Source organism: Pseudophryne corroboree (assembly GCF_028390025.1).
Source record: "Pseudophryne corroboree isolate aPseCor3 chromosome 6 unlocalized genomic scaffold, aPseCor3.hap2 SUPER_6_unloc_1, whole genome shotgun sequence".
Taxonomy (NCBI): domain Eukaryota; kingdom Metazoa; phylum Chordata; class Amphibia; order Anura; family Myobatrachidae; genus Pseudophryne; species Pseudophryne corroboree.
This window is the reverse complement of record NW_026967602.1, coordinates 1,908,684-1,933,994: the sequence shown is the minus strand read 5'-3', so window position 1 is coordinate 1,933,994 and position 25,311 is coordinate 1,908,684. Positions and strand designations below refer to the sequence as shown.

At 47.3% G+C, this 25,311-nt stretch overlaps 1 protein-coding gene across 2 annotated transcripts in view; it reads right to left on the bottom strand.

Annotated features, from left to right (window-relative positions):
* LOC134985596 (asialoglycoprotein receptor 1-like) overlaps window positions 1–25,311 on the bottom strand; it is a 231,019-nt gene that overhangs the window by 180,291 nt on the left and 25,417 nt on the right. For both annotated transcript variants that reach the window (XM_063950412.1, XM_063950413.1), the window contains exons 6-8: window positions 3,344–3,415; window positions 1,641–1,715; window positions 169–320 (exon numbers count right to left, since the gene is read on the bottom strand). In XM_063950412.1, coding sequence (XP_063806482.1) covers window positions 169–320; window positions 1,641–1,715; window positions 3,344–3,415 — 299 coding nt within the window. The remainder of the gene's footprint in view (window positions 1–168; window positions 321–1,640; window positions 1,716–3,343; window positions 3,416–25,311) is intronic.

The following is a 25,311-nucleotide window of genomic DNA, read 5'->3' as shown; positions in this document are numbered from 1 at the left end:
ACCCCGTCCCTGTGCTCTGCTCTCCCACAGTTCCTTATACACCCGTCTCTGTAGTCTGCACTCCCACAGTTCCTTATACACCCGTCTCTGTGTAATATTCTTGCTCTCTTACATCTTCCTCACATGTAATGATCTCCAGTTGTCCAGGGTTGCTCCCTAATTCCTCACCTGCTCCTCAGCGCTGGTGATTACGACCAGATGAGCTTTTTTGTCCTCACAGTCCTTCTTGGCCCCGTCCCATGTTCGGATTCTCCTGGACAGGTAATAGCAGCTCATTGCGTAGTGACTCCAGTCAATGCTGCAGAGAGGGTCCTGTGTCCCTGCGGGAAGTGATAACGAGTTAGGATGGACTCGGAACATTATCGGTGGCTATTACTGAAGGTTTGTGCTGTGTTGCTGGCACCTAAATTGAAAGTGTATTGTAATCTATATTATGTAGAGTATAAAAAAAATCGTTAAACTTTGTATCATGATGTTACAGCAGGTTTATCAACTATTGTGGAAAAAGAAAAACGTCGGGATAAAAAACATAATTGTATCTTTTGTGTGTTCATCATGAAACAAATCACTGATATGTGTTGTAGACACAAAGCAGCTCCTGCACTATCTAGCCCAGACAAAGAGAGCCGTGCTCATGTATGGCTGATCCCATGGGCTTCTCAGAGGTTACACATCGATCCTGGAAGACTCACCTGCCTCCATCCGCTTCCCCCGCACCACCCCACTGAGGCTAGTGCGCTGATGGGGCCCAGTCATATGACAAGAAATGCTGTCATATAGGTTGTGTGTTACCAAGATGGCCGTCAGACATAGTACTGCGTATGCGCAGCATCGACTTTTTACTGTGTAGAGTGACAGTGGGAGATAGACGTCTCCGAGACCTGCCTAGTGTAAAAGGGAAACAGGCTTGGTGGGTAAATATCCTGGTTGGTGCAGACAATGATCAGATCTGGGTGACTTGGTGTTATTGGGAAACAGGTTGGTGGGTAAATATCCTGGTTGGTGCAGATATTGATCAGATCTGTGTGACTTGGTGTTATTGGGAAATATGTTGGTGGGTAAATATCCTGGTTGGTGCAGACAATGACCAGATCTGGGTGAATTGGTGTTACAGGGAAACAGGCTTGGTGGGTAAATATCCTGGTTGGTGAAGACAATGATCAGATCTGGGTGACTTGGTGTTACAGGGAAACAGGCTTGGTGGGTAAATATCCTGGTTGGTGCAGGCAATGATCAGATCTGCGTGACTTGGTATTATTGAGAAACAGGCTTGGTGGGTAAATATCCTGGTTAGTGCAGGTATTGATCAGATCTCTGTGACTTGGTGTAATTGGGAAACAGGTTGGTGGGTAAATATCCTGGTTGGTGCAGATATTGATCAGATCTGTGTGACTTGGTGTTATTGGGAACCAGGCTTGGTGGGCAAGTGTGCTAGTGGTTGAAGACAGATTTATAGGACTGAGTTTTATTGGGAAATAAACTTGGTGGGTAAGCATGGGAGAGTGGGAGAGGTATGCACTTACCAGGTTGTGGTTAAGTATCCTGGTGCGTGAAGACAGTGGTCAGATTTGTGTGATAGGGTGATATTGGGAAGCCGGCTTGGTGTGTACGTATCCCGGTGCATGGAAACATATACTCACCATTTTCTTTCCGCATCTCTTCTCTCATTTTTCCAACAGCATCTAATATCCTCTGAATATCGCTCTGAAATGATCCTGAGATACGGAGAACAGCGGTTACTGACTGGTCCCCCCGGCGTATAACACAATGCCCCCCCATAGGTTACACCAGCTTTTTCTCACCCGCCCAATCCCCATAAGAAGCAGCGATCACTATCTCCCACTATAACACCTCATATTACCCGTGTCCCAGCCACCAGCCTCCCAGACCTGGCGCCAGTCACCGCAGCACTACAGTACCAGTATAATAGGTAAGTACCGCTGCCCAGCCACCAGCCTCCCAGACCTGGCGCCAGTTACCGCAGCACTACAGTACCAGTATAATAGGTAAGTATCGCTGCCCAGCCACCAGCCTCCCAGACCTGGCGCCAGTCACCGCAGCACTACAGTACCAGTATAATAGGTAAGTACCGCTGCCCAGCCACCAGCCTCCCAGACCTGGCGCCAGTCACCGCAGCACTACAGTACCAGTATAATAGGTAAGTATCGCTGCCCAGCCACCAGCCTCCCAGACCTGGCGCCAGTTACCGCAGCGCTACAGTACCAGTATAATAGGTAAGTATCGCTGCCCAGCCACCAGCCTCCCAGACCTGGCGCCAGTCACCGCAGCACTACAGTACCAGTATAATAGGTAAGTATCGCTGCCCAGCCACCAGCCTCCCAGACCTGGCGCCAGTCACCGCAGCACTACAGTACCAGTATAATAGGTAAGTATCGCTGCCCAGCCACCAGCCTCCCAGACCTGGCGCCAGTCACCGCAGCACTACAGTACCAGTATAATAGGTAAGTACCGCTGCCCAGCCACCAGCCTCCCAGACCTGGCGCCAGTTACCGCAGCGCTACAGTACCAGTATAATAGGTAAGTACCGCTGCCCAGCCACCAGCCTCCCAGACCTGGCGCCAGTTACCGCAGCGCTACAGTACCAGTATAATAGGTAAGTACCGCTGCCCAGCCACCAGCCTCCCAGACCTGGCGCCAGTTACCGCAGCACTGCAATACCAGTATAATAGGTAAGTACCGCTGCCCAGCCACCAGCCTCCCAGACCTGGCGCCAGTCACCGCAGCACTACAGTACCAGTATAATAGGTAAGTACCGCTGCCCAGCCACCAGCCTCCCAGACCTGGCGCCAGTTACCGCAGCACTACAGTACCAGTATAATAGGTAAGTACCGCTGCCCAGCCACCAGCCTCCCAGACCTGGCGCCAGTTACCGCAAGCACTACAGTACCAGTATAATAGGTAAGTACCGCTGCCCAGCCACCAGCCTCCCAGACCTGGCGCCAGTTACCGCAGCACTACAGTACCAGTATAATAGGTAAGTATCGCTGCCCAGCCACCAGCCTCCCAGACCTGGCGCCAGTTACCGCAGCACTACAGTACCAGTATAATAGGTAAGTACCGCTGCCCAGCCACCAGCCTCCCAGACCTGGCGCCAGTCACCGCAGCACTACAGTACCAGTATAATAGGTAAGTACCGCTGCCCAGCCACCAGCCTCCCAGACCTGGCGCCAGTCACCGCAGCACTACAATACCAGTATAATAGGTAAGTACCGCTGAGAGACCCAGGTAAAGTTGCAGCAATGTAAAAGCCATATAATGATCTATATAAAGCGTTGGCTGAGCCCCTCTGCACTCAGATCTGTGTCATCGCCGCGTCTCGTACCTGTGACTTCATCAGACAGAATCCTCGCCACCGATGCGCTTATCTCCGTCAGTTTGCTCATCATGGTTGTATCTGGGGAGTAGGGTGCAGAGATGTTATAGGATTTTCCCCGGCTTTGCCATCCGCTCACTTCATGGCAGTCATTATAAACTGCTTGTTGCGCACATGCCAGCCTGCCCCCTTATACAAAGCCCCTTACATGCAGCCGCACCAAACAGCCCATCCTGGCACGCTGGGTCCCGTGAGACTCTGCTAGTGGCGGGCGACATGCTTGACAAAAATGCGACTTAGCGCAGATTTATATTAGTACTTATAATTTATATAAATAGAGTAACGGGGGCACAAATCATTACTGTTAGAGTAACGGGGCACAGATCATTACTGTTAGAGTAACGGGGGCCCAGATCATTACTGTCAGAGTAACGGGGGCACAGATCATTACTGTCAGAGTAACGGGGACATAGATCATTACTGTTAGAGTAACGGGGACACAGATCAATACTGTCAGAGTAACGGGGGCACAGATCATTACTGTCAGAGTAACGGGGACATAGATCATTACTGTTAGAGTAACGGGGACATAGATCATTACTGTTAGAGTAACGGGGACACAGATCATTACTGTCAGAGTAACGGGGCACAGATCATTACTGTTAGAGTAACGGGGGCACAGATCATTACTGTTAGAGTAACGGGGGCACAGATCATTACTGTTAGAGTAACGGGGACATAGATCATTACTGTCAGAGTAACGGGGCACAGATCATTACTGTTAGAGTAACGGGGCACAGATCATTACTGTTAGAGTAACGGGGGCCCAGATCATTACTGTCAGAGTAACAGGGACATAGATCATTACTGTTAGAGTAACGGGGACACAGATCATTACTGTCAGAGTAACGGGGCACAGATCATTACTGTTAGAGTAACGGGGGCACAGATCATTACTGTTAGAGTAACGGGGGCACAGATCATTACTGTTAGAGTAACGGGGACATAGATCATTACTGTCAGAGTAACGGGGCACAGATCATTACTGTTAGAGTAACGGGGGCCCAGATCATTACTGTCAGAGTAACGGGGGCACAGATCATTACTGTCAGAGTAACGGGGACATAGATCATTACTGTCAGAGTAACGGGGCACAGATCATTACTGTTAGAGTAACGGGGGCACAGATCATTACTGTTAGAGTAAAGGGGGCACAGATCATTACTGTCAGAGTAACGGGGCACAGATCATTACTGTCAGAGTAACGGGGCACAGATCATAACTGTCAGAGTAACGGTGACACAGATCATTACTGTTAGAGTAACGGGGCACTGATCATTACTGTTAGAGTAACGGGGCACAGATCATTACTGTTAGAGTAACGGGGACACAGATCATTACTGTTAGAGAAACGGGGGCACAGATCATTACTGTCAGAGTAACGGGGCACAGATCATTACTGTCAGAGTAACGGGGACACAGATCATTACTGTTAGAGTAACGGGGCACAGATCATTACTGTCAGAGTAACGGGGCACAGATCATTACTGTCAGAGTAACGGGGACACAGCTCATTACTGTTAAAGTAACGGGACACAGATCATTACTGTTAGAGTAACGGGGGCACAGATCATTACTGTCAGAGTAACGGGGCATAGATCATTACCGTTAGAGTAACGGGGGCACAGATCATTACCGTTAGAGTAACGGGGGCACAGATCATTACCGTTAGAGTAACGGGGGCACAGATCATTACCGTTAGAGTAACGGGGGCACAGATCATTACCGTTAGAGTAACGAGGGCACAGATCATTACTGTTAGAGTAACGGGGGCACAGATCATTACTGTTAGAGTAACGGGGGCACAGATCATTACCGTTAGAGTAACGGGGGCACAGATCATTACTGTTAGAGTAACGAGGGCACAGATCATTATTGTTAGAGTAACGAGGGCACAGATCATTACTGTTAGAGTAACGGGGGCACAGATCATTACTGTTAGAGTAACGGGGGCACAGATCATTACCGTCAGAGTAACGGGGCACAGATAATTACCGTTAGAGTAACGGGGGCACAGATCATTACAGTAACAGGGGCACAGATCATTACTGTTAGAGTAACGGGGACACAGATCATTACTGTTAGAGAAACAGGGGGCACAGATCATTACTGTCAGAGTAACGGGGCACAGATCATTACTGTCAGAGTAACGGGGACACAGATCATTAATGTTAGAGTAACGGGGCACAGATCATTACTGTCAGAGTAACGGGGATACAGCTCATTACTGTTAGAGTAACGGGGACACAGCTCATTACTGTGAAAGTAACGGGGCACAGATCATTACTGTCAGAGTAACGGGGACACAGCTCATTACTGTTAAAGTAACGGGGCACAGATCATTACTGTCAGAGTAACGGGGACACAGATCATTACTGTTAGAGTAACGGGGGCACAGATCATTACTGTCAGAGTAACGGGGCATAGATCATTACCGTTAGAGTAACGGGGGCACAGATCATTACCGTTAGAGTAACGGGGGCACAGATCATTACCGTTAGAGTAACGGGGGCACAGATCATTACCGTTAGAGAACGGGGGCACAGATCATTACCGTTAGAGTAACGAGGGCACAGATAATTACTGTTAGAGTAACGGGGGCACAGATCATTACTGTTAGAGTAACGGGGGCACAGATCATTACCGTTAGAGTAACGGGGGCACAGATCATTACTGTTAGAGTAACGAGGGCACAGATCATTACTGTTAGAGTAACGAGGGCACAGATCATTACTGTTAGAGTAACGGGGGCACAGATCATTACTGTTAGAGTAACGGGGGCACAGATCATTACCGTCAGAGTAACGGGGCACAGATAATTACCGTTAGAGTAACGTGGGCACAGATCATTACAGTAACAGGGGCACAGATCATTACTGTTAGAGTAACGGGGACACAGATCATTACTGTTAGAGAAACGGGGGCACAGATCATTACTGTCAGAGTAACGGGGCACAGATCATTACAGTCAGAGTAACGGGGACACAGATCATTACTGTTAGAGTAACGGGGCACAGATCATTACTGTCAGAGTAACGGGGATACAGCTCATTACTGTTAGAGTAACGGGGCACAGATCATTACTGTCAGAGTAACGGGGACGCAGATCATTACTGTTAGAGTAACGGGTGCACAGATCATTACTGTTAGAGTAAAGGGGGACAGATCATTACCGTTAGAGTACCGGGGGCAAAGATCATTACCGTTAGAGTAACGGGGGCACAGATCAATACTGTTAGAGTAACGAGGGCACAGATCATTACTGTTAGAGTAACGGGGGCACAGATCATTACTGTTAGAGTAACGAGGGCACAGATCATTACTGTTAGAGTAACGGGGCACAGATCATTACTGTTAGAGTAACGGGGCACAGATCATTACTGTCAGAGTAACGGGGATACAGCTCATTACTGTTAGAGTAACGGGGCACAGATCATTACTGTCAGAGTAACGGGGAAGCAGATCATTACTGTTAGAGTAACGGGTGCACAGATCATTACTGTTAGAGTAACGGGGACACAGATCATTACTGTTAGAGTAACGGGGCACAGATCATTACTGTCAGAGTAACGGGGATACAGCTCATTACTGTTAGAGTAACGGGGCACAGATCATTACTGTCAGAGTAACGGGGACGCAGATCATTACTGTTAGAGTAACGGGTGCACAGATCATTACTGTTAGAGTAACGGGGCACAGATCATTACCGTTAGAGTACCGGGGGCAAAGATCATTACCGTTAGAGTAACGGGGGCACAGATCATTACTGTTAGAGTAACGAGGGCACAGATCATTACTGTTAGAGTAACGGGGGCACAGATCATTACTGTTAGAGTAACGGGGGCACAGATCATTACCGTTAGAGTAACGGGGGCACAGATCATTACTGTTAGAGTAACGGGGGCACAGATCATTACCGTTAGAGTAACGGGGGCACAGATCATTACTGTTAGAGTAACGAGGGCACAGATCATAACTGTTAGAGTAACGGGGGCACAGATCATTACTGTTAGAGTAACGGGGGCACAGATCATTACTGTCAGAGTAACGGGGCACAGATCATTACCGTTTGAGTAACGGGGGCACAGATCATTACCGTTAGAGTAACGGGGGCACAGATCATTACTGCCAGAGTAACGGGGCACAGATCATTACTGTTAGAGTAACGGGGGCCCAGATCATTACTGTCAGAGTAACGGGGGCACAGATCATTACTGTTAGAGTAACGGGGACACAGATCATTACTGTCAGAGTAACGGGGCACAGATAATTACCGTTAGAGTAACGGGGGCCCAGATCATAACTGTCACAGTAACGGGGCACAGATCATTACTGTCAGAGTAACGGGGACATAGATCATTACTGTCAGAGTAACGGGGCACAGATCATTACTGTTAGAGTAACGGGGGCACAGATCATTACTGTTAGAGTAACGGGGGCACAGATCATTACTGTCAGAGTAAAGGGGCACAGATCATTACTGTCAGAGTAACGGGGCACAGATCATTACTGTCAGAGTAACGGGGACACAGATCATTACTGTTAGAGTAACGGGGGCACAGATCATTACTGTGAGAGTAACGGGGGCACAGATCATTACCGTTAGAGTAACGGGGGCACAGATCTTTACTGTTAGAGTAACGGGGGCACAGATCATTACCATTAGAGTAACGAGGGCACAGATCATTACTGTTAGAGTAACGGGGGCACAGATCATTACTGTTAGAGTAACGGGGGTACAGATCATTACCGTTAGAGTAACGGGGGCACAGATCATTACTGTTAGAGTAACGGGGGCACAGATCATTACCATTAGAGTAACGGGGGCACAGATCATTACTGTTAGAGTAACGAGGGCACAGATCATTACTGTTAGAGTAACGAGGGCACAGATCATTACTGTTAGAGTAACGGGGGCACAGATCATTACTGTTAGAGTAACGGGGGCACAGATCATTACCGTCAGAGTAACGGGGCACAGATAATTACCGTTAGAGTAACGGGGGCACAGATCATTACAGTAACAGGGGCACAGATCATTACTGTTAGAGTAACGGGGACACAGATCATTACTGTTAGAGAAACGGGGGCACAGATCATTACTGTCAGAGTAACGGGGCACAGATCATTACTGTCAGAGTAACGGGGACACAGATCATTACTGTTAGAGTAACGGGGCACAGATCATTACTGTCAGAGTAACGGGGATACAGCTCATTACTGTTAGAGTAACGGGGCACAGATCATTACTGTCACAGTAACAGGGACGCAGATCATTACTGTTAGAGTAACGGGTGCACAGATCATTACTGTTAGAGTAACGGGGCACAGATCATTACCGTTAGAGTACCGGGGGCAAAGGTCATTACCGTTAGAGTAACGGGGGCACAGATCATTACTGTTAGAGTAACGAGGGCACAGATCATTACTGTTAGAGTAACGGGGGCACAGATCATTACTGTTAGAGTAACGAGGGCACAGATCATTACTGTTAGAGTAACGGGGCACAGATCATTACTGTCAGAGTAATGGGGATACAGCTCATTACTGTTAGAGTAACGGGGCACAGATCATTACTGTCAGAGTAACGGGGACACAGATCATTACTGTTAGAGTAACGGGTGCACAGATCATTACTGTTAGAGTAACGGTAGCACAGATCATTACCGTTAGAGTACCGGGGGCAAAGATCATTACCGTTAGAGTAACGGGGGCACAGATCATTACTGTTAGAGTAACGAGGGCACAGATCATTACTGTTAGAGTAACGGGGGCACAGATCATTACCGTTAGAGTAACGGGGGCACAGATCATTACCGTTAGAGTAACGGGGGCACAGATCATTACCGTTAGAGTAAAGGGGGCACAGATCATTACCGTTAGAGTAACGGGGGCACAGATCATTACTGTTAGAGTAACGAGGGCACAGATCATTACTGTTAGAGTAACGGGGGCACAGATCATTACTGTTAGAGTAACGGGGGCACAGATCATTACTGTCAGAGTAACGGGGCACAGATCATTACCGTTAGAGTAACGGGGGCATAGATCATTACCGTTAGAGTAACGGGGGCACAGATCATTACTGTTAGAGTAACGAGGGCACAGATCATTACTGTTAGAGTAACGAGGGCACAGATCATTACCGTTAGAGTAACGGGGGCACAGATCATTACTGTCAGAGTAACGGGGCACAGATCATTACTGTTAGAGTAACGGGGGCCCAGATCATTACTGTCAGAGTAACGGGGGCACAGATCATTACTGTTAGAGTAACAGGGACACAGATCATTACTGTCAGAGTAACGGGGCACAGATCATTACTGTTAGAGTAACGGGGGCCCAGATCATTACTGTCAGAGTAACGGGGGCACAGATCATTACTGTCAGAGTAACGGGGACATAGATCATTACTGTCAGAGTAACGGGGCACAGATCATTACTGTTAGAGTAACGGGGGCACAGATCATTACTGTTAGAGTAACGGGGGCACAGATCATTACTGTTAGAGTAACGGGGGCACAGATCATTACTGTCAGAGTAACAGGGCACAGATCATCACTGTCAGAGTAACGGGGCACAGATCATTACTGTCAGAGTAACGGGGACACAGATCATTACTGTTAGAGTAACGGGGGCACAGATCATAACTGTTAGAGAAACGGGGCACTGATCATTACTGTTAGAGTAACGGGGGCACAGATCATTACTGTTAGAGTAACGGGGACACAGATCATTACTGTTAGAGAAACGGGGGCACATATCATTACTGTCAGAGTAACGGGCCACAGATCATTACTGTCAGAGTAACGGGGACACAGATCATTACTGTTAGAGTAACGGGGCACAGATCATTACTGTCAGAGTAACGGGCACAGATCATTACTGTCAGAGTAATGGGGACACAGCTCATTACTGTTAAAGTAACGGGGCACAGATCATTACTGTCAGAGTAACAGGGACACAGATCATTACTGTTAGAGTAACGGGGGCACAGATCATTACTGTCAGAGTAACGGGGCACAGATCATTACCGTTAGAGTAACGGGGGCACAGATCATTACCGTTAGAGTAACGGGGGCACAGATCATTACCGTTAGAGTAACGGGGGCACAGATCATTACCGTTAGAGTAACGAGGGCACAGATCATTACTGTTAGAGTAACGGGGGCACAGATCATTACTGTTAGAGTAACGGGGGCACAGATCATTACCGTTAGAGTAACGGGGGCACAGATCATTACTGTTAGAGTAACGAGGGCACAGATCATTACTGTTAGAGTAACGAGGGCACAGATCATTACTGTTAGAGTAATGGGGGCACAGATCATTACTGTCAGAGTAACGGGGCACAGATCATTACCGTTAGAGTAACGGGGGCACAGATCATTACAGTAACAGGGGCACAGATCATTACTGTTAGAGTAACGGGGCACAGATCATTACTGTCATAGTAACGGGGATACAGCTCATTACTGTTAGAGTAACGGGGCACAGATCATTACTGTCAGAGTAATGGGGACGCAGATCATTACTGTTAGAGTAACGGGTGCACAGATCATTACTGTTAGAGTAACGGGGCACAGATCATTACCGTTAGAGTACCGGGGGCAAAGATCATTACCGTTAGAGTAACGGGGGCACAGATCATTACTGTTAGAGTAACGGGGGCACAGATCATTACCGTTAGAATAACGGGGGCACAGATCATTACTGTTAGAGTAACGAGGGCACAGATCATTACTGTTAGAGTAACGGGGGCACAGATCATTACTGTTAGAGTAACGGGGGCACAGATCATTACTGTCAGAGTAACGGGGCACAGATCATTACCGTTAGAGTAACGGGGGCACAGATCATTACCGTTAGAGTAACGGGGGCACAGATCTTTACTGTCAGAGTAACGGGGCACAGATCATTACTGTTAGAGTAACGGGGGCCCAGATCATTACTGTCAGAGTAACGGGGGCACAGATCATTACTGTTAGAGTAACGGGGACACAGATCATTACTGTCAGAGTAACGGGGCACAGATAATTACCGTTAGAGTAACGGGGGCCCAGATCATTACTGTCAGAGTAACGGGGGCACAGATCATTACTGTCAGAGTAACGGGGACATAGATCATTACTGTCAGAGTAACGGGGCACAGATCATTACTGTTAGAGTAACGGGGGCACAGATCATTACTGTTAGAGTAACGGGGGCACAGATCATTACTGTCAGAGTAACGGGGCACAGATCATTACTGTCAGAGTAACGGGGCACAGATCATTACTGTCAGAGTAACGGGGACACAGATCATTACTGTTAGAGTAACGGGGGCACAGATCATTACTGTGAGAGTAACGGGGGCACAGATCATTACCGTTAGAGTAACGGGGGCACAGATCATTACTGTTAGAGTAACGGGGGCACAGATCATTACCATTAGAGTAACGAGGGCAGAGATCATTACTGTTAGAGTAACGGGGGCACAGATCATTACTGTTAGAGTAACGGGGGCACAGATCATTACCGTTAGAGTAACGGGGGCACAGATCATTACTGTTAGAGTAACGGGGGCACAGATCATTACCACTAGAGTAACGGGGGCACAGATCATTACTGTTAGAGTAACGAGGGCACAGATCATTACTGTTAGAGTAACGAGGGCACAGATCATTACTGTTAGAGTAACGGGGGCACAGATCATTACTGTTAGAGTAACGGGGGCACAGATCATTACCGTCAGAGTAACGGGGCACAGATAATTACCGTTAGAGTAACGGGGGCACAGATCATTACAGTAACAGGGGCACAGATCATTACTGTTAGAGTAACGGGGACACAGATCATTACTGTTAGAGAAACGGGGGCACAGATCATTACTGTCAGAGTAACGGGGCACAGATCATTACTGTCAGAGTAACGGGGACACAGATCATTACTGTTAGAGTAACGGGGCACAGATCATTACTGTCAGAGTAACGGGGATACAGCTCATTACTGTTAGAGTAACGGGACAAAGATCATTACTGTCACAGTAACGGGGACGCAGATCATTACTGTTAGAGTATTGGGTGCACAGATCATTACTGTTAGAGTAACGGGGCACAGATCATTACCGTTAGAGTACCGGGGGCAAAGATCATTACCGTTAGAGTAACGGGGGCACAGATCATTACTGTTAGAGTAACGAGGGCACAGATCATTACTGTTAGAGTAACGGGGGCACAGATCATTACTGTTAGAGTAACGAGGGCACAGATCATTACTGTTAGAGTAACGGGGCACAGATCATTACTGTCAGAGTAATGGGGATACAGCTCATTACTGTTAGAGTAACGGGGCACAGATCATTACTGTCAGAGTAACGGGGACGCAGATCATTACTGTTAGAGTAACGGGTGCACAGATCATTACTGTTAGAGTAACGGGGGCACAGATCATTACCGTTAGAGTACCGGGGGCAAAGATCATTACCGTTAGAGTAACGGGGGCACAGATCATTACTGTTAGAGTAACGAGGGCACAGATCATTACTGTTAGAGTAACGGGGGCACAGATCATTACCGTTAGAGTAACGGGGGCACAGATCATTACCGTTAGAGTAACGGGGGCACAGATCATTACCGTTAGAGTAACGGGGGCACAGATCATTACCGTTAGAGTAACGGGGGCACAGATCATTACTGTTAGAGTAACGAGGGCACAGATAATTACTGTTAGAGTAATGGGGGCACAGATCATTACTGTTAGAGTAACGGGGGCACAGATCATTACTGTCAGAGTAACGGGGCACAGATCATTACCGTTAGAGTAACGGGGGCACAGATCATTACCGTTAGAGTAACGGGGGCACAGATCATTACTGTCAGAGTAACGGGGCACAGATCATTACTGTTAGAGTAACGGGGGCCCAGATCATTACTGTCAGAGTAACGGGGGCACAGATCATTACTGTTAGAGTAACGGGGACACAGATCATTACTGTCAGAGTAACGGGGCACAGATCATTACTGTTAGAGTAACGGGGGCCCAGATCATTACTGTCAGAGTAACGGGGGCACAGATCATTACTGTCAGAGTAACGGGGACATAGATCATTACTGTCAGAGTAACGGGGCACATATCATTACTGTTAGAGTAACGGGGGCACAGATCATTACTGTTAGAGTAACGGGGGCACAGATCATTACTGTTAGAGTAACGGGGGCACAGATCATTACTGTCAGAGTCACAGGGCACAGATCATTACTGTCAGAGTAACGGGGCACAGATCATTACTGTCAGAGTAACGGGGACACAGATCATTACTGTTAGAGTAACGGGGGCACAGATCATAACTGTTAGAGAAACGGGGCACTGATCATTACTGTTAGAGTAACGGGGGCACAGATCATTACTGTTAGAGTAACGGGGACACAGATCATTACTGTTAGAGAAACGGGGGCACAGATCATTACTGTCAGAGTAACGGGCCACAGATCATTACTGTCAGAGTAACGGGGACACAGATCATTACTGTTAGAGTAACGGGGCACAGATCATTACTGTCAGAGTAACGGGCACAGATCATTACTGTCAGAGTAATGGGGACACAGCTCATTACTGTTAAAGTAACGGGGCACAGATCATTACTGTCAGAGTAACAGGGACACAGATCATTACTGTTAGAGTAACGGGGGCACAGATCATTACTGTCAGAGTAACGGGGCACAGATCATTACCGTTAGAGTAACGGGGGCACAGATCATTACCGTTAGAGTAACGGGGGCACAGATCATTACCGTTAGAGTAACGAGGGCACAGATCATTACTGTTAGAGTAACGGGGGCACAGATCATTACGGTTAGAGTAACGGGGGCACAGATCATTACCGTTAGAGTAACGGGGGCACAGATCATTACTGTTAGAGTAACGAGGGCACAGATCATTACTGTTAGAGTAACGAGGGCACAGATCATTACTGTTAGAGTAATGGGGGCACAGATCATTACTGTCAGAGTAACGGGGCACAGATCATTACCGTTAGAGTAACGGGGGCACAGATCATTACAGTAACAGGGGCACAGATCATTACTGTTAGAGTAACGGGGACACAGATCATTACTGTTAGAGAAAGGGGGGCACAGATCATTACTGTCAGAGTAACGGGGCACAGATCATTACTGTCAGAGTAACGGGGACACAGATCATTACTGTCAGAGTAACGGGGACACAGATCATTACTGTTAGAGTAACGGGGGCACAGATCATTACCGTTAGAGTAACGGGGGCACAGATCATTACCGTTAGAGTAACGGGGGCACAGATCATTACTGTTAGAGTAACGGGGGCACAGATCATTACCGTTAGAGTAACGGGGGCACAGATCATTACTGTTAGAGTAACGGGGGCACAGATCATTACCGTTAGAGTAACGGAGGCACAGATCATTACTGTTAGAGTAACGAGGGCACAGATCATTACTGTTAGAGTAATGGGGGCACAGATCATTACTGTTAGAGTAACGGGGCACAGATCATTACCGTTAGAGTAACGGGGGCACAGATCATTACCGTTAGAGTAACGGGGGCACAGATCATTACTGTCAGAGTAACGGGGCACAGATCATTACTGTCAGAGTAACGGGGACACAGATCATTACTGTTAGAGTAACGGGGCACAGATCATTACTGTCAGAGTAACGGGGATACAGCTCATTACTGTTAGAGTAACGGGGCACAGATCATTACTGTCACAGTAACGGGGACGCAGATCATTACTGTTAGAGTAACGGGTGCACAGATCATTACTGTTAGAGTAACGGGGCACAGATCATTACTGTTAGAGTACCGGGGGCAAAGATCATTACCGTTAGAGTAACGGGGGCACAGATCATTACTGTTAGAGTAACGAGGGCACAGATCATTACTGTTAGAGTAACGGGGGCACAGATCATTACTGTTAGAGTAACGAGGGCACAGATCATTACTGTTAGAGTAACGGGGCACAGATCATTACTGTCAGAGTAATGGGGATACAGCTCATTACTGTTAGAGTAACGGGGCACAGATCATTACTGTCAGAGTAATGGGGACGCAAATCATTACTGTTAGAGTAACGGGTGCACAGATCATTACTGTTAGAGTAACGGGGCACAGATCATTACTGTCAGAGTAATGGGGATACAGCTCATTACTGTTAGAGTAATGGGGCACAGATCATTACTGTCAGAGTAACGGGGACGCAGATCATTACTGTTAGAGTAACGGGTGCACAGATCATTACTGTTAGAGTAACGGGGGCACAGATCATTACCGTTAGAGTACCGGGGGCAAAGATCATTACCGTTAGAGTAACGGGGGCACAGATCATTACTGTTAGAGTAACGAGGGCACAGATCATTACTGTTAGAGTAACGGGGGCACAGATCATTACCGTTAGAGTAACGGGGGCACAGATCATTACCGTTAGAGTAACGGGGGCACAGATCATTACCGTTAGAGTAACGGGGGCACAGATCATTACCGTTAGAGTAACGGGGGCACAGATCATTACTGTTAGAGTAACAAGGGCACAGATCATTACTGTTAGAGTAATGGGGGCACAGATCATTACTGTTAGAGTAACGGGGGCACAGATCATTACTGTCAGAGTAACGGGGCACAGATCATTACCGTTAGAGTAACGGGGGCACAGATCATTACCGTTAGAGTAACGGGGGCACAGATCATTACTGTCAGAGTAACGGGGCACAGATCATTACTGTTAGAGTAACGGGGGCCCAGATCATTACTGTCAGAGTAACGGGGGCACAGATCATTACTGTTAGAGTAACGGGGACACAGATCATTACTGTCAGAGTAACGGGGAACAGATCATTACTGTTAGAGTAACGGGGGCCCAGATCATTACTGTCAGAGTAACGGGGGCACAGATCATTACTGTCAGAGTAACGGGGACATAGATCATTACTGTGAGAGTAACGGGGCACAGATCATTACTGTTAGAGTAACGGGGGCACAGATCATTACTGTTAGAGTAACGGGGGCACAGATCATTACTGTTAGAGTAACGGGGGCACAGATCATAACTGTTAGAGAAACGGGGCACTGATCATTACTCTTAGAGTAACGGGGGCACAGATCATTACTGTTAGAGTAACGGGGACACAGATCATTACTGTTAGAGAAACGTGGGCACAGATCATTACTGTCAGAGTAACGGGCCACAGATCATTACTGTCAGAGTAACGGGGACACAGATCATTACTGTTAGAGTAACGGGGCACAGATCATTACTGTCAGAGTAACGGGCACAGACCATTACTGTCAGAGTAATGGGGACACAGCTCATTACTGTTAAAGTAACGGGGCACAGATCATTACTGTCAGAGTAACAGGGACACAGATCATTACTGTTAGAGTAACGGGGGCACAGATCATTACTGTCAGAGTAACGGGGACGCAGATCATTACTGTTAGAGTAACGGGGGCACAGATCATTACTGTTAGAGTAACGGGGCACAGATCATTACTGTCAGAGTAACGGGGACGCAGATCATTACTGTTAGAGTAACGGGTGCACAGATCATTACTGTTAGAGTAACGGGGCACAGATCATTACCGTTAGAGTACCGGGGGCAAAGATCATTACCGTTAGAGTAACGGGGGCACAGATCATTACTGTTAGAGTAACGGGGGCACAGATCATTACCGTTAGAGTAACGGGGGCACAGATCATTACTGTTAGAGTAACGAGGGCACAGATCATTACTGTTAGAGTAACGGGGGCACAGATCATTACTGTTAGAGTAACGGGGGCACAGATCATTACTGTCAGAGTAAAGGGGCACAGATCATTACCGTTAGAGTAACGGGGGCACAGATCATTACCGTTAGAGTAACGGGGGCACAGATCTTTACTGTCAGAGTAACGGGGCACAGATCATTACTGTTAGAGTAATGGGGGCCCAGATCATTACTGTCAGAGTAACGGGGGCACAGATCATTACTGTTAGAGTAACGGGGACACAGATCATTACTGTCAGAGTAACGGGGCACAGATAATTACCGTTAGAGTAACGGGGGCCCAGATCATTACTGTCAGAGTAACGGGGGCACAGATCATTACTGTCAGAGTAACGGGGACATAGATCATTACTGTCAGAGTAACGGGGCACAGATCATTACTGTTAGAGTAACGGGGGCACAGATCATTACTGTTAGAGTAACGGGGGCACAGATCATTACTGTCAGAGTAACGGGGCACAGATCATTACTGTCAGAGTAACGGGGCACAGATCATTACTGTCAGAGTAACGGGGACACAGATCATTACTGTTAGAGTAACGGGGGCACAGATCATTACTGTGAGAGTAACGGGGGCACAGATCATTACCGTTAGAGTAACGGGGGCACAGATCATTACTGTTAGAGTAACGGGGGCACAGATCATTACCATTAGAGTAACGAGGGCACAGATCATTACTGTTAGAGTAACGGGGGCACAGATCATTACTGTTAGAGTAACGGGGGCACAGATCATTACCGTTAGAGTAACGGGGGCACAGATCATTACTGTTAGAGTAACGGGGGCACAGATCATTACCATTAGAGTAACGGGGGCACAGATCATTACTGTTAGAGTAACGAGGGCACAGATCATTACTGTTAGAGTAACGAGGGCACAGATCATTACTGTTAGAGTAACGGGGGCACAGATCATTACTGTTAGAGTAACGGGGGCACAGATCATTACCGTCAGAGTAACGGGGCACAGATAATTACCGTTAGAGTAACGGGGGCACAGATCATTACAGTAACAGGGGCACAGATCATTACTGTTAGAGTAACGGGGACACAGATCATTACTGTTAGAGAAACGGGGGCACAGATCATTACTGTCAGAGTAACGGGGCACAGATCATTACTGTCAGAGTAACGGGGACACAGATCATTACTGTTAGAGTAACGGGGCACAGATCATTACTGTCAGAGTAACGGGGATACAGCTCATTACTGTTAGAGTAACGGGGCACAGATCATTACTGTCACAGTAACGGGGACGCAGATCATTACTGTTAGAGTATTGGGTGCACAGATCATTACTGTTAGAGTAACGGGGCACAGATCATTACCGTTAGAGTACCGGGGGCAAAGATCATTACCGTTAGAGTAACGGGGGCACAGATCATTACTGTTAGAGTAACGAGGGCACAGATCATTACTGTTAGAGTAACGGGGGCACAGATCATTACTGTTAGAGTAACGAGGGCACAGATCATTACTGTTAGAGTAACGGGGCACAGATCATTACTGTCAGAGTAATGGGGATACAGCTCATTACTGTTAGAGTAACGGGGCACAGATCATTACTGTCAGAGGAACAGGGACGCAGATCATTACTGTTAGAGTAACGGGTGCACAGATCATTACTGTTAGAGTAACGGGGGCACAGATCATTACCGTTAGAGTACCGGGGGCAAAGATCATTACCGTTAGAGTAACGGGGGCACAGATCATTACTGTTAGAGTAACGAGGGCACAGATCATTACTGTTAGAGTAACGGGGGCACAGATCATTACCGTTAGAGTAACGGGGGCACAGATCATTGCCGTTAGAGTAACGGGGGCACAGATCATTACCGTTAGAGTAACGGGGGCACAGATCATTACCGTTAGAGTAACGGGGGCACAGATCATTACTGTTAGAGTAACGAGGGCACAGATCATTACTGTTAGAGTAATGGGGGCACAGATCATTACTGTTAGAGTAACGGGGGCACAGATCATTACTGTCAGAGTAACGGGGCACAGATCATTACCGTTAGAGTAACGGGGGCACAGATCATTACCGTTAGAGTAACGGGGGCACAGATCATTACTGTCAGAGTAACGGGGCACAGATCATTACTGTTAGAGTAACGGGGGCCCAGATCATTACTGTCAGAGTAACGGGGGCACAGATCATTACTGTTAGAGTAACGGGGACACAGATCATTACTGTCAGAGTAACGGGGCACAGATCATTACTGTTAGAGTAACGGGGGCCCAGATCATTACTGTCAGAGTAACGGGGGCACAGATCATTACTGTCAGAGTAACGGGGACATAGATCATTACTGTCAGAGTAACGGGGCACATATCATTACTGTTAGAGTAACGGGGGCACAGATCATTACTGTTAGAGTAACGGGGGCACAGATCATTACTGTTAGAGTAACGGGGGCACAGATCATTACTGTCAGAGTCACAGGGCACAGATCATTACTGTCAGAGTAACGGGGCACAGATCATTACTGTCAGAGTAACGGGGACACAGATCATTACTGTTAGAGTAACGGGGGCACAGATCATAACTGTTAGAGAAACGGGGCACTGATCATTACTGTTAGAGTAACGGGGGCACAGATCATTACTGTTAGAGTAACGGGGACACAGATCATTACTGTTAGAGAAACGGGGGCACAGATCATTACTGTCAGAGTAACGGGCCACAGATCATTACTGTCAGAGTAACGGGGACACAGATCATTACTGTTAGAGTAACGAGGGCACAGATCATTACTGTTAGAGAAACGGGGGCACAGATCATTACTGTCAGAGTAACGGGCCACAGATCATTACTGTCAGAGTAACGGGGACACAGATCATTACTGTTAGAGTAACGGGGCACAGATCATTACTGTCAGAGTAACGGGCACAGATCATTACTGTCAGAGTAATGGGGACACAGCTCATTACTGTTAAAGTAACGGGGCACAGATCATTACTGTCAGAGTAACAGGGACACAGATCATTACTGTTAGAGTAACGGGGGCACAGATCATTACTGTCAGAGTAACGGGGCACAGATCATTACCGTTAGAGTAACGGGGGCACAGATCATTACCGTTAGAGTAACGGGGGCACAGATCATTACCGTTAGAGTAACGGGGGCACAGATCATTACCGTTAGAGTAACGAGGGCACAGATCATTACTGTTAGAGTAACGGGGGCACAGATCATTACGGTTAGAGTAACGGGGGCACAGATCATTACCGTTAGAGTAACGGGGGCACAGATCATTACTGTTAGAGTAACGAGGGCACAGATCATTACTGTTAGAGTAACGAGGGCACAGATCATTACTGTTAGAGTAATGGGGGCACAGATCATTACTGTCAGAGTAACGGGGCACAGTTCATTACCGTTAGAGTAACGGGGGCACAGATCATTACAGTAACAGGGGCACAGATCATTACTGTTAGAGTAACGGGGACACAGATCATTACTGTTAGAGAAAGGGGGGCACAGATCATTACTGTCAGAGTAACGGGGCACAGATCATTACTGTCAGAGTAACGGGGACACAGATCATTACTTTTAGAGTAACGGGGGCACAGATCATTACCGTTAGAGTAACGGGGGCACAGATCATTACCGTTAGAGTAACGGGGGCACAGATCATTACCGTTAGAGTAACGGGGGCACAGATCATTACCGTTAGAGTAACGGGGGCGCAGATCATTACTGTTAGAGTAACGAGGGCACAGATCATTACTGTTAGAGTAATGGGGGCACAGATCATTACTGTTAGAGTAACGGGGGCACAGATCATTACTGTCAGAGTAACGGGGCACAGATCATTACCGTTAGAGTAACGGGGGCACAGATCATTACCGTTAGAGTAACGGGGGCACAGATCATTACTGTCAGAGTCACAGGGCACAGATCATTACTGTTAGAGTAACGGGGGCACAGATCATTACTGTCAGAGTAACGGGCCACAGATCATTACTGTCAGAGTAACGGGGACACAGATCATTACTGTTAGAGTAACGGGGGCACAGATCATTACCGTTAGAGTAACGGGGGCACAGATCATTACCGTTAGAGTAACGGGGGCACAGATCATTACCGTTAGAGTAACGGGGGCGCAGATCATTACTGTTAGAGTAACGAGGGCACAGATCATTACTGTTAGAGTAACGGGGGCACAGATCATTACTGTCAGAGTAACGGGGCACAGATCATTACCGTTAGAGTAACGGGGGCACAGATCATTACCGTTAGAGTAACGGGGGCACAGATCATTACTGTCAGAGTCACAGGGCACAGATCATTACTGTTAGAGTAACGGGGGCACAGATCATTACTGTCAGAGTAACGGGCCACAGATCATTACTGTCAGAGTAACGGGGACACAGATCATTACTGTTAGAGTAACGGGGGCACAGATCATTACCGTTAGAGTAACGGGGGCACAGATCATTACCGTTAGAGTAACGGGGGCACAGATCATTACCGTTAGAGTAACGGGGGCGCAGATCATTACTGTTAGAGTAACGAGGGCACAGATCATTACTGTTAGAGTAATGGGGGCACAGATCATTACTGTTAGAGTAACGGGGGCACAGATCATTACTGTCAGAGTAACGGGGCACAGATCATTACCGTTAGAGTAACGGGGGCGCAGATCATTACTGTTAGAGTAACGAGGGCACAGATCATTACTGTTAGAGTAATGGGGGCACAGATCATTACTGTTAGAGTAACGGGGGCACAGATCATTACTGTTAGAGTAACGAGGGCACAGATCATTACTGTTAGAGAAACGGGGGCACAGATCATTACTGTCAGAGTAACGGGCCACAGATCATTACTGTCAGAGTAACGGGGACACAGATCATTACTGTTAGAGTAACGGGGCACAGATCATTACTGTCAGAGTAACGGGCACAGATCATTACTGTCAGAGTAATGGGGACACAGCTCATTACTGTTAAAGTAACGGGGCACAGATCATTACTGTCAGAGTAACAGGGACACAGATCATTACTGTTAGAGTAACGGGGGCACAGATCATTACTGTCAGAGTAACGGGGCACAGATCATTACCGTTAGAGTAACGGGGGCACAGATCATTACCGTTAGAGTAACGGGGCACAGATCATTACTGTTAGAGTAACGGGGGCCCAGATCATTACTGTCAGAGTAACGGGGGCACAGATCATTACTGTCAGAGTAACGGGGACATAGATCATTACTGTCAGAGTAACGGGGCACATATCATTACTGTTAGAGTAACGGGGGCACAGATCATTACTGTTAGAGTAACGGGGGCACAGATCATTACTGTTAGAGTAACGGGGGCACAGATCATTACTGTCAGAGTCACAGGGCACAGATCATTACTGTCAGAGTAACGGGGCACAGATCATTACTGTCAGAGTAACGGGGACACAGATCATTACTGTTAGAGTAACGGGGGCACAGATCATAACTGTTAGAGAAACGGGGCACTGATCATTACTGTTAGAGTAACGGGGGCACAGATCATTACTGTTAGAGTAACGGGGACACAGATCATTACTGTTAGAGAAACGGGGGCACAGATCATTACTGTCAGAGTAACGGGCCACAGATCATTACTGTCAGAGTAACGGGGACACAGATCATTACTGTTAGAGTAACGAGGGCACAGATCATTACTGTTAGAGAAACGGGGGCACAGATCATTACTGTCAGAGTAACGGGCCACAGATCATTACTGTCAGAGTAACGGGGACACAGATCATTACTGTTAGAGTAACGGGGCACAGATCATTACTGTCAGAGTAACGGGCACAGATCATTACTGTCAGAGTAATGGGGACACAGCTCATTACTGTTAAAGTAACGGGGCACAGATCATTACTGTCAGAGTAACAGGGACACAGATCATTACTGTTAGAGTAACGGGGGCACAGATCATTACTGTCAGAGTAACGGGGCACAGATCATTACCGTTAGAGTAACGGGGGCACAGATCATTACCGTTAGAGTAACGGGGGCACAGATCATTACCGTTAGAGTAACGGGGGCACAGATCATTACCGTTAGAGTAACGAGGGCACAGATCATTACTGTTAGAGTAACGGGGGCACAGATCATTACGGTTAGAGTAACGGGGGCACAGATCATTACCGTTAGAGTAACGGGGGCACAGATCATTACTGTTAGAGTAACGAGGGCACAGATCATTACTGTTAGAGTAACGAGGGCACAGATCATTACTGTTAGAGTAATGGGGGCACAGATCATTACTGTCAGAGTAACGGGGCACAGTTCATTACCGTTAGAGTAACGGGGGCACAGATCATTACAGTAACAGGGGCACAGATCATTACTGTTAGAGTAACGGGGACACAGATCATTACTGTTAGAGAAAGGGGGGCACAGATCATTACTGTCAGAGTAACGGGGCACAGATCATTACTGTCAGAGTAACGGGGACACAGATCATTACTTTTAGAGTAACGGGGGCACAGATCATTACCGTTAGAGTAACGGGGGCACAGATCATTACCGTTAGAGTAACGGGGGCACAGATCATTACCGTTAGAGTAACGGGGGCACAGATCATTACCGTTAGAGTAACGGGGGCGCAGATCATTACTGTTAGAGTAACGAGGGCACAGATCATTACTGTTAGAGTAATGGGGGCACAGATCATTACTGTTAGAGTAACGGGGGCACAGATCATTACTGTCAGAGTAACGGGGCACAGATCATTACTGTTAGAGTAACGGGGGCACAGATCATTACCGTTAGAGTAACGGGGGCACAGATCATTACTGTCAGAGTAACGGGGCACAGATCATTACTGTCAGAGTAACGGGGACACAGATCATTACTGTTAGAGTAACGGGGCACAGATCATTACTGTCAGAGTAACGGGGATACAGCTCATTACTGTTAGAGTAACGGGGCACAGATCATTACTGTCACAGTAACGGGGACGCAGATCATTACTGTTAGAGTAACGGGTGCACAGATCATTACTGTTAGAGTAACGGGGCACAGATCATTACTGTTAGAGTACCGGGGGCAAAGATCATTACCGTTAGAGTAACGGGGGCACAGATCATTACTGTTAGAGTAACGAGGGCACAGATCATTACTGTTAGAGTAACGGGGGCACAGATCATTACTGTTAGAGTAACGAGGGCACAGATCATTACTGTTAGAGTAACGGGGCACAGATCATTACTGTCAGAGTAATGGGGATACAGCTCATTACTGTTAGAGTAACGGGGCACAGATCATTACTGTCAGAGTAATGGGGACGCAGATCATTACTGTTAGAGTAACGGGTGCACAGATCATTACTGTTAGAGTAACGGGGCACAGATCATTACTGTCAGAGTAATGGGGATACAGCTCATTACTGTTAGAGTAATGGGGCACAGATCATTACTGTCAGAGTAACGGGGACGCAGATCATTACTGTTAGAGTAACGGGTGCACAGATCATTACTGTTAGAGATCATTACTGTTAGAGTAACGAGGGCACAGATCATTACTGTTAGAGTAACGGGGCACAGATTACTATTACACTGTATTTAGGAAATACTTTTGTCACAGTGCAATACAGTATCCTGTGGCGTTATCTTCCGTTATAGCATTACGTTTCTGAGGCCTTTGTGTTATTGTACAGTAACGGTTGGTGCAACAAAGTAGGGTGTAAGATATCAGCAGTAATTCATTATTTATAAAATAAAGACCCCGTCACACACCCTCTCTCTCCTAATTACATATCCCCGGATGATATTCAGCAAAACCAAGGATGAAAGGGGTAGTAAGGAGCCTGACCATTATACGTGGCTGGTGGAGAGTGAGGGGTAAGAGGTGGAAGTGGTAGTAAGGAGCCTGACCATTACACGTGTCTGGTGGAGAGTAAGGGTTAAGATGTGGAAGGGATAGTAAGGAGCCCGACCATTATACGTGGCTGGTGGAGAGTAAGGGTTAAGAGGTGGAAGGGGTAGTAAGGAGCCTGACCATTATACGTGTCTCGTAAAAGGGGTAGTAAGGAGCCTGACCATCTTATACGTGTCTGGTGGAAAGTTAGGGGTAAGAGGTGGAAGGGGTAGTAAGGAGCCTGACCATTACACGTGGCTGGTGGAGAGTAAGGGTTAAGAGGTGGA